Source organism: Mesitornis unicolor, unplaced genomic scaffold (genome assembly GCF_000695765.1).
Source record: "Mesitornis unicolor isolate BGI_N332 unplaced genomic scaffold, ASM69576v1 scaffold20439, whole genome shotgun sequence".
Classification (NCBI taxonomy): Eukaryota; Metazoa; Chordata; class Aves; order Mesitornithiformes; family Mesitornithidae; genus Mesitornis; species Mesitornis unicolor.
Window position 1 is genome coordinate 62327 of NW_010206811.1, and position 18380 is coordinate 80706.

The window sequence follows — 18380 nt, forward strand, 5'->3', positions numbered from 1 at the left end:
GGTGTACTGTTCTGGAAGTGGTAAAAAGTGAAGGGTTGAAATTCAGCCTGATTAATTTTACAGCAAACAGATTTCCTCTGACTTTAGCAAGGCCAGGATTTTCATCTTCAGTTTGTGCCCATTTCGCCTTTCAGCTTCCTGGAGAATTTTCTGAAAAATGAATAAGGCTTTGGAGAGAGGTCCCTAGAGCTGTAGAAATTATAGGAGGCCAAGGTGGTATTGTCAAGGGAATGGAGTGAACAGTAGGTCAATCATAGGCTCAGTGGAGAGGTACAACATTTAATTTGAACAGATCAATGTCTTTGACAAAGCCCATGAAAACGGAAGCATCTAGAAGTGCCATCACCTGAGAAACAGTGCTATCTTTGTTCTGCTTTTCCATTTGCATTATAAGATCTGGGCAAAAATCAGTGAATACAATATTACAGCATGTATTACAGCCACTCTTGGCTGTATAAGGGGTCTCCTGGGGAAGGTAGGTTGAAGGCTTGCTTCAGCTTCTTCGTCAGCCAGCTGAAAAGCATGTGGAACATAATATGATTACCATAATTAGGACTATGAGGACAGAAGGGTATTTGTGTATAGTATAAAATGATATAAAAAAACTGGTATCATTGACTAGTTGTCAACAAACTTCCATTTATATTGGGACTTGAGATTTTAGATGACTTCAGAATATTTTCTGCATAGAGAGAAAGAGTGGGCAACAGGCAAGTGGGTGCACACAAGTGGTGACTGGAGTAGGCTCTCTGTGGCACTGGGTTGACAGAACCATTCAGGTAACAAAGGGGCCTTGAGCTTGTTTACTCCAGCCTCCTGCTCCTTTTCCCCTAACTGAGGAGCAATGGCTGCTGGGCCTCCTTGACCAGCTAAGATGCTGTCATTCTGAGTGTTGTCTGCGACTTTAAGTGTAACGTATAAATATTCACTGTTGTCTGCGATTAGCGTAAATTGGAAATCAAATGACTAACAAGGATCACATCAATGAGCTTAGCAGGCCATGTGCTGTTCTCTCCTCGGACAGTTTCCTTCTACTGCCAAACTACACGGCTATAAATATGCAGAAGGATGGTATTCATTGCTCGGTTCTGGATTTAACTGCAGTGCTGTAAACCTGCAGTAACTTCAGTGCAGGCAGGGCAGACACCAAAGTAAGAGAGATGAGACTCCATCTCAAGAGAGACTGAATCATAAGAACTTCCTTTTGCAAATGAGAGGATTTTGGGCAATGGGGACCACTCCTAGGTAATGAGGACTGTGCTCTTTCTGTTTCCTCTTGTTCTGGGGGATGAAGGGATTGGAATGCAGTCCTGTGGAGTAAGTCTCACTGGTACTGATGGATGAAAAGTTGGACATGAACCAGCAATGTGCACTTGCAGCCCAGAGAGCCAACTGTATCCTGGGCTGCATCAAAAGAAATGTGGCCAGCGGGTCAAGGGAGGTGATTCTGCCCCTCTACTCCACTCTGGTGAGACTTCACCTAGAGTATTGCGTCCAGCTTTGGTGTCTTCAGCACAGGGAAGACATGGACCTATTGGAGCAGGTCCAGAAGAGGGCCACAAAAATAGTCAGAGAGTTGGAACACCTTCTCTTAGAAGGACAGGCTGAGATTGTTGGGCTTGTTTAGGCTGGAGAAGAGAAGGCTCTAGGGAGACTGTATTGTGGCCTTTCAATACTACTTAAAGGGGGGGCTTATAAGAAAGATGGGGACAAACTTTTTAGTAGGGCCTATAAAGGACAGGACAAGGGGTAATAGTTTTAAACTAAAAGAGGGTAGATTCAGACTAGATATAAGGAAGAAGTTTTTGTATGGTGAGGGTGGTGAACCACTGGAACAGCATGACCAGAGAGGTGGTAGATTTCCCATTGCTGGAAATGTTCAAGGTCAGGTTGTACAAGGCACTGAGCAACCTGGTCTAGTTGAAGATGTCCCTGCTTATTGCAGTGGCATTGGACTACATGATCCTTAAAGGTCCCTTCCAACCCAAACTTATTCAATGATTCTCTGGTTCTTCTTCAGCCAAATATTCTTTTATTCCAGGTCAAGGGAAAGAAAAAAACAGGGTCTGTGCTGCAAAGTCTGTTGGTTTTGTGTTTGCTCTATGGATATGGATGTTCCATGTGAAGTAGTAATAGAAAAGCTTCTCTCCTGTCAGAGCTTTTGCTCATGTTTATTACTTTTCCCTAGTCTGTACAGAAGCTTAGCCATTCCTGACTGTCTTCACAAACAGATGAATTTGAAATGATGGTGCATTTATGTTCAGTCTTCTTTTCATTAAACTGAACTGCTACTGTTAACAGCTGCTTCCCTCCTTTCAATGGATACTGTACCATTTGATGACAGCTCCTAAAATAATTCCCTGTGGCCTGCATACATGACGATCACGTTACATGGCAGCTTTCTGAAATATGAAATCCCGTGTGATTGCCAAGCAACGTGGCAGAAACAGACTCTTTGTGAAGGAGCCGAGTGGAATGGTGGCTCCACAGGAGCCCAGCCCGGCTGCAGCCAGCAGTCACCTGCCCGCAGCCTTTCACTGAATAACTTCTACTGGCTGTGATCAGGTGCACTGGGAATTCATTCATTAGCTTACAGTAACTGTGAGGCTAAGGTGGTTATAATTAATGTGACCCCTGCTTGAACACAGACTTTCAGGCATCACTGGAACTCAACAGTATAGTCTGATTTTTTAAAAAAAAGGCGGGGTGAGAGAAAAGCCAGCTGCTTCCTAGTTGGAACCTGAGTTCTAGTCTGTCTTCTGCCATCAGAAAGGTCAGTTCTCACTTCTGTAGCCTTGAAAGTAAAGCCTGTCTACCCCCCTTATCACTTATCTAAGTTTTGGGTTCGAGTCTTGTTCAGGTGATGGTTTTAATGATTTGCGTGTTACTGAAGGATGGCGTGAGCTGCTGTCTGCTTTCACAGTGCCCAGATTTAGTCTCATGAACAGAATGAAGAAATATTATATTAAATAAGGTGAGATGACAGCCTGAATTGAGGACACTACCGAAATACAGGGAGAAAGACCTTCTGTTTGGCATCAGATTGGCTGTTCTCACATGGGGAGGCGGGGAAATGAAATGTCTTCTCTGGGCTCCAGTCAGCTGCGCTTTTCACAGAAGTAGGAGAGGGAATGCAGAAAGGGTTGTGTCCTTTTAGAGAAGGATGGAAGATAGTGGTGGAAATCAAATTGATAATCTTGTCTTTGAAGCATTGAAATTTGCACTGCCTTTGCATATATTTTGTTTTCTCTGTTTTATATTTTCTTTCACTCTAATATACATATATATATGTATATATACACAAAATAAGAGTAAGGGTGAGCTCAGTTTCATGGGGCCTCTAATCCAGGATTTGCTCTCATGTTCCCAGAAGCAAAAGGCAAATGCGTTAAGCCATTTCAACACCTAACGGAGCCCCAATCTCAGAATTATCTTTACTGTTCAGCTGTTTCGTCAGCTGTTCACCCCTTTTTAATTCACTCTACAGAATTTAATCTCTATTACAGAAAGAAACCATAGTAGTATCACTGTTACAACACACCTACCCACAGTTCTAAGCAAAAGGGAGTGAATGTTATTAGATTACAAAGGGGAAAAATTGCTTTGGCAATTCTTCAGATGTTTCTTTCAGCATATGTTGGCTCTCATTCCTTCCTAACTTGCCCCTTATTATTTTATTATCTTTCTGTTTTCCTATTCTAAATCAATTCTGTCTCATTCCTATGCATTTTACAATGTCTCTAAATCAGTTTTGTCACTTTCTGGCTATAATCAACTCTTTAGTTGTTCCTTCCAACCTAGACATAGAAGACCTTGTTTTAGTCTTTTCCCTTTTCTTTCATTGTTATTCGCTGTGCCTCCAGTCACAGACTCAGAGCTTCTCTGTTCCTCATGGTTTCACTGCCCTCTGATCTAGCATGTGGTTACAGCACATATCTGCTTGGGCAGCAGGGAAAAACTTGAGCTAGATTTGGTTCTATAGTCAGAATAAAACATATGGGAGCAGGCAGTACTTCAGCTGAGGTAGTAAGTTGGGGTCATGGAACATTTTAAAGCATTGGCAGTACAGGGCGTGTGCAGAGGAGCAGAAAATTTTGAAAATAATTTTAAAACAAAGCTAAAATATGAATTAAAAATAGAGTTTTTTCTGACTTTGTTTTTCGAAAAAGTGGAAAAAAATTTCTATGTTTTCCTGCTTCGATTTAGAATAAATTCCTAAACATAATCTGACTGTTTTGAGCTATAGTCCACATGTAACTTAGAATGGAAAACAACAGCAAATGCATCTGAAGATATGTTTTCTTTTCCCAGATATGTGAGAGATTCCCTGTGTATTTTTCATATCTGCCTTGTTCAGCACTCACTAATCCTTACCAAAATGCAGTTAAAAATATGCTTTGTGGTCCATTTTAAGATGAGAGGTAATCAAGAGAGATACTGTAAAATGATCCTTTGCCTCTACTCAACTTAAGATGACTTTGAAGTGAAGAAACGTGCTTCTGACGTGTTTGCAGTCGTATCTGGGTTAAAATGTTGTGCTGGTAATGTGCCTATCAGATCTCTGTGCTGTGCAAATCACTGAAGCTTCATGTCCTTCAGCTTACTGAGCACATCTTGTCATCTTCTCTATCAGGATGGCTTCACTCCTTTAGCTGTTGCACTGCAACAAGGACACAACCAGGCGGTGGCCATCCTCCTGGAAAATGACACCAAGGGGAAAGTGAGATTACCAGCCCTGCATATTGCCGCTAGAAAAGACGACACCAAATCAGCGGCGCTTTTACTGCAGAACGATCATAACGCCGATGTGCAGTCCAAGGTAACGTGGTGCTGCTCTAGAGATAACAGGCTGAGAGCCGATGGGCAGCAAACTTTACTTCCTTAGTCTTAATGGTTAAAGGTCGTTTCTTCTGTGGGGAAAGACGACATGCTCAACCAGTATCACCAGTAATATACTTACTTTTGCAGTGTTTAGCTACACAGTCATTGCAAGCTATGTGTTTTATTTGCTTTTTAGTTATACCTCCCATTTCTTTGGTAACCAGCTTGCTTTCATTATTTATAAATCAGAAGAGACTGGAATGGAAGCAGAATCACTGCTTCCCTATTAAATAGGATACTGGTTTATTGCCCATGGGAACATAGGTTGTATTTAAAGTTAATGCATGCTTGAATGGCTTTTCCCATAATTAACAACATAACTCATTTCAAAAAGCAACATAGTTCTTCATTTTGCGGCCAGTCTTTAATATTTTTCCTCTTTTTCCCAAACCATGCTGCATCAGATGATGGTGAATAGGACGACTGAGGTACCGAGATAAAAAATCTTTAATTACTCTTTCTGTTACTTATGATTATTTTCTCTGCTTTATGCCAATATTTCTTTATTATTTAGCACTAAAAGTGAAAATATTACTCTTTTTTAATACATAGAAATTTGTGATTCAGAAAACCTATTTTTATTAATCCTTTGTCTTAGATTTTTTTTTATTTCTGTCTCTATTGAAGTAAACTTTTGAGAATTCACATCAGTTCAAAGAAGTCTGAAGTGAGTAATGGAGCTAAGAGGATAAAGATGCTTTTCTAGCTCGATTTCATTAATTATGAAAATGCACTCACTTGGCATAACTAAATTAAGGTGTCTGGCTCAGCCAGAATCATGGTAAATTTCATTTTCCTTCATTTACAATAATAAATATAATCAGATCGTCCAAGGTAAAAACTTGTTCAGAGCATCTGCTTATTTTTGCCATTGTTCTTATTACAGTCTTTCCAATAAAGTTTTGAAAAACCCTTAAGGGATAGCACATAATCAGAATTTACCAACAGCAGATAATATTACATTTCTCATCCAGAATCTGGAAATATCAATCCTCCAAGCACTTCCACTAAAAACCATGTGTCTGATTGGCTAGAACTGTGATTTCTTCCCTAGAAATTATTGTCCCATTTAGGAAAAAGAATTATTTCCAACAATGCAGTCATTATTTGAATGCCTTTAAATAATAGAGTTTCTTTGTTAGATGAGGGAATGAATTTTGAATGCACGCACCCGTGTGAAAGTGCTCGATGTGTGCATGCATGAGCACATTGCCACGAGGCAGCTGACGATGTGAATTGAAAGGGTGACAGCTCCTCTCTGGCTTCTGCCCATGGACTTGTCCTTCACTATGGTAAACGTGAAGCTGTTTAACTCTCCATGTTACTTCTCAGTGCATTTGTGTAAACACGTGTCTGTGAGAAATTATTATTAATGCAATATACATTTAGTCTGTAGCTTAACACAAGATCATATTTGTGTGCCTAATATGCTCAGTAGACATCTCCCTGGTAATTTACCACAGCAACATGACTATGAATTTAATGAGTGTTTGACTGTACTTTGACCAGGATCACCTGTGAGCTGACAAGGAAGTAAATGGAATTAGGGTAAAATAGTGGGGTGACTGCTATCACTTTTGAGAACAGAGTTGTTTTCAGAGTGCAACATCCACCTACATTTTTTTATTCCACAAGCAGTTTAAGATGATGATTTGTACACTGAAAGAAAAGAAACCAAGTTGAAAATATGGTATAGTCTAGAAGCCAAAAGTATTTCTCTCTTTCCCATAACTAACAGTAAGATCTGATCAAATCAGTGTAAAGCTCTTCAGGGAAACCTCAAAAGCAAGGTCCTTTCTACTTGAATTAATTATGAGACTAAAAGCTTGCTCTCTGGCCTAGTTTCTGAAAAATTAATCTTTTTTTTATGTTGTCAAGCAATTCTATATCTTGTAGCCGGAGCATGTTTCACCTTCTAGTATTCAAGAGGCAATAAGTAAATTGTGTTTTTTCTGATGTAGAGATGGCAAAGTTTCTTCAGATCCGTTGAGATCCAAATTGTATATAAATAATTATGGTTTTACACTGTGCTACTAAGTAGTTTCTCGTGTACACCAGCTTCTTGGGTTACATATTGAATAACTAATGCTTTTTTTAAAAAAAAAAAAAAAGAAAGTTGTCAAAATTTATAATTTTAAGATCATGAAAATAACAACTTTTGTGGTCATTTAGACAAAAGCAATAAACAGATGCAGTCCAAAAGACCCATGTTGCTTCTGAACTGTTATAAGGAAGCTTCCTTTGTTTTCTTTAAGAATGGCTAATATGTTAATATTTTCTATGACAAAAGCTACTTCCTTTATTGGCCACTGATTCAGAACGCTGAACTGGAGAATGAAAGAATGAAGCACTTTTCATAACCTCCCTTACGAGAATTGCATTTTCTGCCTGAAAGACTGTGCTTATTGGTGAAATGGATTACATCGATGTGATACATTTGTTTGCCAGCAGTTTTTAAACCAAGTTCTAGTTAAGTTGATTATCTTGTATAAGTTGATTTCTATAATAAGGGCTGTTTCCCTTTGTAGAGTGGCTTTACGCCTTTGCACATAGCTGCGCACTATGGAAATGTCAATGTGGCAACGCTTCTGCTAAACCGAGGAGCTGCAGTTGATTTCACAGCAAGGGTACGGAGGAATTTTTTTCTCTTCTTAGTATGACTGGCCTACAAAAGTGGGAGTGTTCCTTTGTGTAATTCTTAGTCAAGAGTAAGTGGGAAGCAAAGTAATACTGAAATTCCATTGTGTTCAAAGGTGTCTTTTTTGGTAATAATTCTTAAAGGTTGCCTCCATGCAATGCAGCAGAGTCCTTGGGTGCTTCACAGCAACCTGTATTCCCAGCTGAAGGAAGCAGGCCTCTGTGACTAGCTCCAGAAAGCTGATATTCTCTTAATGTGTCAACTCACTTTAGCTTTCCTGTCAATTACACATACTTTAGAAATGTATGTAGGTTTTATTAGCTTTTTCAGTATTTAGTACGCAGGATTCAATATTTGCTGTTCTTTGTTATTTTCACTCATATTTTGAAAAAGGTAAAGTAAGGTACATTGCCTTTATATAAATACAACAATAAAAGTGCTAATTAATCATGTCTACTTTTTATGGTAAACAACTGCAGAGCAGTCTATTTGGTGTTGTACATTATGTAGTTTGAAGCACAGCATCTGGTGCCATGAAATTCTCTGCTAATCTGTACATCAGCATGGCTGCTGGATCATGAGTTTTCTGTTTAATTTTGCATTGCCAGACGCTCTTTGAATTACTTTAGGGTTCTGCCTTTCAGATTGACTTTCTCCTGCTGCTGATCTGAAATAGCTGCTACTATCTCTTTCTCTTACCCAAAGTGTTAGCAAGGACTTTCAGCCTAAACAGGACCCACTCCTTTACACTACTGGCATTACACTAAGAAGAGTCCTTTGTGTAGGAGTCACGCATTTGTGTACTCTGTGTATGTTGCAACGATTTGAATGGATCAGTGTTTTGTGAATATTGACTCATTGGGACTCTGATATATGTTTGTTTATCTGTTTGACTCTGGGACTGTGATGTTTGCTGCTTTGGCAGTTGTGCTTCTTCATCTATTAGAAAACACCCAACGATGAATAAAGAATCTTGCTTAGAAAGGAATTACTAACTCAAGCTTATATGGTATGTGCCTAGCTCTGATGCTCAAGTACATTTTTGCATATTCTCTACAATGTGATAGTCTCGTTTTTGTGATCTGAACACAAGTTCACTGCCATTATGCACCTTCAAATCCATCATGCTCATTGTTTGTTCTTTTCATGGTGTAGAATGGAATCACCCCACTGCATGTGGCTTCCAAAAGGGGAAACACAAACATGGTGAAGCTCTTGTTGGATCGTGGAGGGCAGATCGATGCCAAAACCAGGGTGAGTGTTTCTATTCCCTGAATATGATGTTGTCCCTTCTTGGGAATGGATTGGGATGTTTTGCTTGCTTGTTTTTGGTGTTGTTTTGTTTTGTTTTGTTTTGTTTTGTTTTTTAAAGTCAGAGACTATGAACACCAAGATTCATAGCTAGGAATTCAAGTACAGTAATTGTGTCTTGTTCTCTGTCTTAAAGTGAGACATTAGATACAGCTGTTATAAATGACTCAAAAAACCCTCCCCAAAAAACCCACATTCAGCTGAACACAGCTCCAGAAATGTTAAACATTGCCTCCTCACAAGTATAATCTTTTTGCAACTCAGACCAAATTTAAACTGTGGCCCTAAAAGTAATTTGCAAAGAAATATTTTTGTACCTTTTTTTTATAATTTAGAATCCAACCTTTAGTTTTCAGCCGTATTTGTTTTATGTAGACTGTTTTCTATGGTATCAGACTAAAGAAAGGAAGGTATTGGTGACAGTAGGAGGCAGAAATACTATTTCCTTCAGTCTACTGTATAATCTACCTACATCATACAAGAAAAAGCCAATGAAGCTCTGATCTTGTAGAGGAAATAAGCCGGTCCAACTTTGTGTGACAGAAGAACACGCGTGCTGCACAGCAATGGGAAGTGGAGGGTCTGGAGTGTTGAGGAAATAAGCCTGTTAGCCGGTCCAACTTTGTGTGACAGAAGAACATGCGAGCTGCACAGCAATGGGAAGTGGAGGGTCTGGACTCAGCTAAGCCTCTCTGTCCCCTGACTCCTAAATGCCTGTGCCATAGTACACCTAATGAAGACTGCTGTACTGGGCTGGCAGGCACGTTTTACTGGAGACAATACTGTGAACAATTAACCTACTCTGTCCCAGCAGGAAACCACCCGTTCCCCAGGCTAGCAACAGTATTAGGTGACTCTCCCTGGCTTCCTTCTCCCAGTTGTCCTGTTGAAATGCCACACCAATACAGTGCTCTTTATTTTGCCCATAAATTTATATGGGCAGAGTTAATTAAGTAAAATTAGATTTTGGAGTTATCTAGAAAAATGCAGTCATTTATGCAAACCGAATTGCACAGAACTCATTCTTGAAAGCTGCTGTTTTTTAAGCACTGATCTGCAAAATTGCATCTCCAAGTAATAGAGGGTGTTTCAGAACAGAGAGTTTAGAACTGGATATAAGAGTTTGAAACTAAAGCAATATAGTTTTTGTTTAATAAGGCAGAAAGGCAGGGATACTGCATTCAATTGCCCTTGTGCGTTCAACCTCTGCAGTTACTTTACTATTAATTTCATCAACCATTTGTTGCTTCATAAGCTAGGAAGACAATTGTGATTTTCCTGTAACTCTATATGTAATTATGATTTTGATTTCTGATTATTTATGAAATTATGTCTCTCTCTTACTTTTTTTTTTTAAATTTAGTTACTGGTGATGGAAAATGCTGCCTCTTATGAAGGTGTGCAGTAAATCATCCTTGGTCAAATTCTCCACATTAAGTGCCTAAAATCTCCTGGTAAATAGACTTGACATGGTAATAATATGCTGCAGCCAGTATATTCCACATACCCATAAGCACCATAGTCATACAGAATGGTCCTTTGGCCTGTGGAATGACAGTGTGGAATTCACATATTTCCTGGTCAGTATTTAGATACTTGTTTTGAACAAGGTGGCCCAGACGATTGTAAAAGACATCTTAGATTTTAAGAGGTCAAGGTGTTTTCTGTTCCCTGCTCACCCAGACAGATTGATGTGCAGATGTGAATGAAACTGAAAGGACAGGCCTTTGTCCAGCATAGGTGGAAGGTGCTAATTTTAGAGTCTTCTCATTGTCTTAGCTGCTACATTAGCTCAAAACCTGTCAGGACAAAGATATCAGTGAAAACCCATAAAGGTACCCTAAAGCACATATATCCCAGTTTGCCTAGGCTCAGCAGCTTCCTCTTGCTTTCATCTCCTGCCTTCTCCCTGCTCAGAGGCACACGGTGTGGTCAGCTGCGTGCACTTCACAGTGGGGGAGATTCCAGAGCTTTTTGCTGTCAGTGTCTCTGTGGCGTGGTCTTGTCCTCATGCCAGCTGTTTATATGGTCTCGGTGTCTTTTTCTTTTCCCTTCGCTTTGTCCGCATGCCTTGTGTGCTTTGCTATGGCCGTGAGTACGTAGGGTACTGAAGAGGTAGGTTGTGTGTTGCATGCCATGCATATGTGTGTTTTGTCCTTTAAAGGAAAGACTTTCGCCTCCTCCTCCTTGGTACTAACATGCTTGCCTTTCCATACGTGCCTTTTCATTTCTCCTGAAGAACACTTGCATTTATCCAGTAGGTCAGATTCACTGAAAATCAGTCGAATTAAATATACTAGGATATTTCATTGCCTGATGGCTTGGGCTTTTCTTCTTGGTCTCCATACCACATCAAAAAAAGCTCTTTGGTTAAAAAAATACTCATTGCTTTCATTCAGTTTATTTTTACTTCCTTTATTACATGACATCTGATGATGCATAAATTAAGACGCGAAAACTTATTTTAACAGATTTTAAAGGAATCTCAGTACTTTAATTTTGCATAGTTAATCTGTGAAATCTTTTTAGGTTTGAAAATGTTCCACTGGAATGATCTATTAGGAGCCCATGTATTGTCTAAAAAAAAATAAATTAAAATGTACATTCTTTAATGGGAGTAAATTATGAATGTGTCCTACTGTTCCATAGTTAATGTTGCATGTCAGAGGAAAGTCCTGCTTACTGCAGGAATTAAATATTTTTATTTTCTATGCATTTCATAATGTATTTGCTGAAACTTTATGGCATTTCTCACAAGAGTATAAAGATTTAGTATTGCAAGTAAATCTGCTTGCTACATTTATATATTTTAAAACAATATTTTACTTATTTTTTTCAGTACGTTTTACCATTTTTCACAACTAACTACTAAATAAGTTTTTAAAATGTGGAATTTAATTTCTCTTTTATATTGTATCTACACAAAAAATGTAAACAACTTTCCCAATGATATTAATAGGATACTTTTATTAGTACTATCTGTTATTTCTATGTCTGTGGTATTTGTATTTACATACAAGCCTCATTTGGAGTTTTGCCTGCTAAATTTATTAGGCTAAAGCATTTAATATTTAAAATCTTAGTCAATCCCATATTGTCTACAAGTTTACCTGAATAAGAACTTCAACGACATACATTTGTTTAAAATGTAAAAATTTAGCTGAACTGCTGACCTGTACAACTTACTATGGTAGACCAGTGGAGTCAGGTTTTGGAAGCAGTTGTGCAGACTGCGGCTAGGAATCAGTGTGCAGAAATTTGTTCTTTAAAAGATGGTGGAAAGTTCAGTTTATGATTGAATTGATGTCATGTGGTCAAGAGTAATGTGGCAATTATAAATTCTCACTTTGAGATAAGGAAAGCACTTACAGCCTTCCTGAAATACAATAAGGATTACTAGAAGGAGAGTTATTTTAAGCATTTAAAAGGAGATCAATTTCAGCATGGCCAAAATATATGTATTTCTATGAAAAAAAAATATTTTGATATAACGAAATAGTAACAGTAAGGATATAGGGGACATTGAAATGTTACTGACTGTTAAAGGGTTTTAGCAGTATTCTTTATGAATGCAGTTTTTGTAATATCTTTATTTTTATCATCTCTCTATATAAAATGTATAGGAAAATAAGAACGTGAGGCTTTTTTAGTTTTTATTTGCTCTTTTACTTTAAAAATACAGTGTTATTCCTAGGCCTTTGACACCTTACTAGTTTTTCCATTTTTGTGTGAATATGCAAACACCCTTAAAAGAGGGGGAGGAACACATTCACCTGTCTCAGATGCTGAAGTTGTCACACATTTTGTGTTCTTTCCATTGAATCTTGCCAACATTGAAATTAAATTTTTCTTGCTCTGGGACTTTGCTTTAGAATCCTCTTGCACGCTTTTGTCCAGCATATTCACAGTTGAAAAAAATCCCTGGAATGAATCCTTGGAATGGAAAGCTTATTGTGTGGGAAAGTAAACATGTTGTGTGCCTGGAGCATGGCAGCTGGAGCTGGAGAGAGGAGTAGACGTGATAATGGTGGGGAGAAAGTCTGGTGTGACATTTGAGTTGGAGAAGGGCCACAGAAAAGAAAGGAGGCCCAGCTGGAGCTGAAAGAAGTGGAAAGTTGGTCACAGAGATGTATGATCCCAGTGGGTAAAGAAAAGGAAGGAAGCTGTGAGGGGGTGGAACTTGGATTATTTATTTATATTTTGTAGTGAATGAGCTTCATATACCCCTTAGTGTCTCCTTTTCTAAATACGCATCCTGACAGAATAGCCATGGCATTCCTCTGTTTCCAGGTATAGTGGGTTTCCTATCATAAAGCCATTGCAGCAGGATCCTAACGCTGTCCTGGCACAGTGCTCTGTTTTACAGTGTTTTTTTTCCTGCAGTAATGCTGCTGTGACATTTTCTGCTAGTCTTCACACATGCACAGAGCACTAATAATTCATTGGCAGTTTTTTCCATTCCTAAAGCAATGCCAGATTATAAATATCTAATCAAAATGTAGCTATTGGCTATAAAAAATTGAGTGGATTCATTTAATGTTTACAAGGGAAGGGGAAAGGATGCTGTACAGATTATCTAAGAAAGCTATAAAGATAGTGACTATTATTTCTAATTATTTAAGTTAATATCTTATTACTCAAGCAAACACATGGTATGTTTTTTGCTGTATTTTTAAAATTTATGTTTTGAAGGGCATACCTGGAGGAATACTTTAGAGTATGTTTAATTATGCCAAGATTCAGAGAGCTTAAAGCAAGAGGGACGTTTGCCTTGTTCATTTTTGAAGAGATGAGGTTTTAGTGAAAAATGAACAACTGAAAAGGCCTTTATTGTTCCAGAAAATTTAGATAATTTTGCATGTCTAACATAAAAAATGCTAAAATTTTATTTTACCCTTATAAACATGAGAACGTGCAGCTGCAGTTTAGAAGAATTCTTTGATAATTTTTCCTTTGATGTTCATGTGCTATCATTAGTCTTCATTCGTGTGAGCACTGAATGTGTGCAACTGTTCTTGTGTTAAGATACTGCCCATATCACTTCCCATTAGGAATCTCTCATAAGCACATCTTTTAATCTCAGTCTGTCTGGTAAGTTGAAGTAAAACATTTTAATGACTGTGAAATGACCCAGTAATTTATCTTCCTGCGCCCTGCAGTCATGCCCAGAATGCAGAATTAATTTTGCAGGTTAAAAAATAACCAGTGATTGATTTTCAAGGAAAAAGGCAAAAGTTTGCCTTCTATTTTGACAACTATATAAGAGGAAATTAGAAGTGATGGAATTTCATGGCTTCCATACACACAGAGAGGATTGTAGTGTAATTTCTAACAGTCACCCACCTGTTGGTTAGATTGCAAAGAACACACAGGGAAACTACTGCATATGGGAACAACTGAATGCACACAGAATCACAGAGTATTAGGAGTTGGAAGGGACCTCGAAAGATCATCCAGTCCAACCCCCCTGCCAGAGCAGGATCACCTAGACTAGGTCACACAGGAATGCATCCAGGTGGGTCTTGAATGTCTCCAGAGAAGGAGACTCCACAACCTCTCTGGGCAGCCTGTGCCAGTGCTCTGTCACCCTCACAGTAAAGAAGTTTTTTCTCATATATAACATGTGCAGGATGTTACTTGGAAGATTAAATCATATAACTCACCATTATCAATTATTTAGGATGAGGAGATAAATAATGGACTTCTTTAAATATAAATATGTTTAATTTATTGCCTTCATGCTCACAGGAAATCCATTATCTGTGCTTCAAGTCTGTGTCTCTTGAACCCCATGTTTTATGTCCTGTCAAATGACATGTTTGATGTTTTGGTCAGCATGTGTTCTTCAGTTTAGATGGCGTTCGAGTTAGCAATGGAGTGATTGAAAAGGTACGTAGGCAAACTCCTGCAACAGATTTCAGAGCCCTGAGGTTCATTGCAAATAGATAATGGTGCAAAAGAGGACTAATGTGGTACACCAGTGTGTCTCTTGATGTCGGCTAATGTCAGTTTGTCCTCATTGTGTTAAGTACTAATTCTCCTACTACAACAACTCTCCCTTTTCAATTTCCTTCATCTTTGAAGTAAACACAGGCAAAAACAGAATCTAAAGTATTAAATATGCATGCTGTGTTTCCCAGGGCAGAAAGAGGAAAGAGAACTGAGTTATATGGAAGGCTGCAATGCATATCCCTTTGTTCACCTACTCAACAGTGCATAGATAGTGAATGATGGTGCATTTATAAAAACTATGACAGGATAGAAAAGGATAGATATCAAATTTTTTGCCCCTGCTTTTACAGGGAATTATAGATAAGAGCAGAGGAGTATTCATGCTTTTTAGCAATTTAGTTCTTACTGTTTTTTTAGCTAGACTTTCTTGTGTTGATGTGTTTCTTAGCTTGTATCATTCTTTTTTCTCCCTGTGGCGATTTGCCCTGGTTTTTTTTTCCCCAAGGATTCATACAACTCTACCTTTCTTTTTCTGTTCTGTTAAACAGAGTAAAATCAAAATCACTATGCAGATAACAAAAGTGAACCTCCCACATTAAAAATGTAGAGCACAAAAGACCAGACACTGGAAAGAAATACCAAATAAATGCCTTTCCTAGAAATACCTTTGGGATATATTCTCACCTTAGTAATGCTAATGGGAATTATATGTATGAATCCCTCTGACAGCAAGGTGAAAATATCGCTGTACATTTAAAGACTTTAGGGTACACTGGAAAAATACCCCAAATGGATAAGCTATTTATGCCCAATTCCTTTACATTGACCTGATCTGAGGTGCTGAACAGCCTTGAATTCTATTTATGGGTTCGATCTTGCATCTGTTGAATTTCATTGCAAAGCTTCCATGGGATGTAGTGATGCCTATGCCTCTGCCTCTGAGATAGCAAGTGTCAAGGCACAACTAACACCTTCACATGTTTCTGAAAAATCTCTGGAAACAGTAGATAAGTAAGGGAGAAAAGCTCCTCCCTGTAGACTTCAGTTCTTCACTGAAGTAGAGCTTTGTGCACTGCTTACTCAGAGAGGTGCCCTGTGCTTTTGAAACTGAGGATAAGGGAGGATTGAATTCTCGGAACTACCATTTATAGAATATTAAAGGCCAACATTTGCATAGCCAGAATTATGTTGCAACTGCAATGGTACTGTGCAATCTAGGCCTACTTTTAAATTAATCATTAGTAGTAGATGTAAAAATACAGTGATGTAGACTTCCCCCAAACTCCTGCAAGGCAAATATTATATCTGTGTATGAAGTAGGGACACTAACTCATACTTAAGGCCATGCTATTGAATTTTTACTACTTTTTAAACCTGTAAGTAGTAAGTCTCTCTCAGACCAGTATATTCATCTTCTAGTCATGCTGTTACTGGATTCTTCAGAAAGCATCCTAGAATAATAGCATCCGCCTCATCTAAGACAAGCAGTGTGTCTCAAAGGGAGAAGGCTTTTCTTGTGATTAAAAACTATTGCCATTTCACCTTTATGAACCTATTTCTGTTGAATGAGTATTGATGACTTCTCTGAGTGCATGCTTGAGCAGTATCAAGGTCTAATAAGATGAAAATTTGGGTTCTACATCTGACAATTTTTTTTTCTGTCATTCATCACTAATATTCCTGTATTTTTCTGCACAAAGTCAAAACTGTACCAGAATTACCTAGAATGCATTCTCCTATCTAAATGTTTCATTGACACATCTTTTGCTACCACTGCTGTGACCATGACTGAGTAGCTTCAACAAGTCTTTTGATATAGGGTGGTGTTCTGCAATGGAGAAAATACTGTGAAGTTAATGCTCTCACAGCAATTTTAGCAAAGAGTTGTTAGCTCTTTGTTTGTCGCTCAGTCTCAGAAATAAAAGGTTTTGTTCAATTTATTCTCTCTGTTTTAAAATCTTCTTTCTCCTGCTGCCTGTTTAAAAAATTAAAAATTAAAAATTCAAGAGTAAATTTTCTAGTATGAACATTTATTGTTTTATCCCTGCATCAAAAGCAATCCAAAGAACAAGGGTTGATTAACAGAGCATCCTTGGCCCAGCACACATTGTTCAGGGAGAGGCAATACAATCTCAAAACCAAGCAGAGGAGGAGGGGAGGAGGCAATGCATGATTACATTATACACTTTTATAAGAGATTTCGACACATCCTCTCTGAAACAGTAACCTCAGAGTGTCCTTTACCAGTGCAAGAAAGGCTAGAGATGAAATTTCATGTTGTGGAGCCAGCTTCAGTTAAGAGTCAAAAAAAGGAGCTTTTTCAGATGCTTTTGGGACTGCATTCCTGGAAAGATGTTCCTCTGAGTGCCAGGATGGACAGTTGGGGATGGGCTCATTCGTTTTCTCTCATTTTACTTTAAGGATGGACTCACCCCACTCCACTGTGCTGCAAGAAGTGGACATGACCAAGTTGTGGAGCTGCTCCTGGAACGAGGTGCCCCACTGCTTGCAAGAACCAAGGTGTGTGTTCTATTAGAATATGTTAGCAGCGCTATGTAACTTGCCACAGAATTTTTAATGTCACTGAAAGGACAAGGAAGAAGACAGGAACAATTCTGTTCTCCCAGAGGAAATGTATTAATGGGTAGAATGGTCCAAAAATAAATTTTCTTACATAATTAGAAAATACTATCCTTTCCAAATATATGAAATACTATGCACTCTTTCGCCGCTCTCTATAATATCAGACTAAACACATGATATACAGCACTATTGGAAGCACTTCACTTTTGTTGCTTCCTAAGACTATAGAACACAGAGATGGAAAAGCTGGATCAGTCACTCCTGAGAGATGATATCTGGTATGTATTTTCCAATCCTTCATATAAGCTAACCTAGGACCTGTGACTTGAAGCTTCTCCTAAGTGTCTTCATAGAATGTTTCAGACTTTGAAAATTATTTCAGTGTGTTCTTACAGATTTGTGAAAAGCACACATCTAACAAGAATGCATTTCCTACAGATGTTGTTAGTTTGGTCAAAACAGTGAGAGAAAGATACTTGTAGTATCTTTCAAGTATGACCTTGGTCCCAAACTGGAGACAGATAAATATGTAAATACTTAAACTATTTTTTTCCAGATACAACTTGTTATACATATTAATAGCAACAACTCTCTTTTCTCTTCCATGGACTTCAATTTTTACAGAAAGATCTACTGAAGCCAGACAGGGCTATAAAACTCCCACTTCCATGCCGTTCAAATGTTATGGTTTGAACAAAAGGTTCAGCCATGCTGGTGGTTGAAAGTATCATTTCCCAAGAAGCTGAGGGGGCAGCTTTTGCCAATGTATTTTTTTTTCATTGAACACTTAAAGAAAAATATATAAGTGCGTCAATAAATATGGTGATGGATATGTAGGTGCTTTTCCTCTAATTAACATACAACCTATGTCTTAATGTTATGATGAATACCCTCAGAACTGTCTTTTAAGGTCAAGATACATTTTATTAAATATTAAATAATGAGGCAAGACCCTTAGATTCTTCTGCATTGATTAAGTTCTGGTTTTACATAATTATGTTTCTCTAAATTTCCC

General features: G+C 38.2%; 1 protein-coding gene across 1 annotated transcript in view; it reads left to right on the top strand.

Annotated features, from left to right (window-relative positions):
- The window catches only part of LOC104546506 (ankyrin-2-like), a gene marked incomplete at its 3' end in the record, with an annotated part of 70546 nt that overhangs the window by 42350 nt on the left and 9816 nt on the right, over positions 1-18380 (top strand). The window contains exons 6-10 of the mRNA XM_010191915.1: positions 4634-4819; positions 5286-5309; positions 7410-7508; positions 8675-8773; positions 17204-17302. Of these exons, the coding sequence (XP_010190217.1) occupies positions 4634-4819; positions 5286-5309; positions 7410-7508; positions 8675-8773; positions 17204-17302 (507 nt within the window). The remainder of the gene's footprint in view (positions 1-4633; positions 4820-5285; positions 5310-7409; positions 7509-8674; positions 8774-17203; positions 17303-18380) is intronic.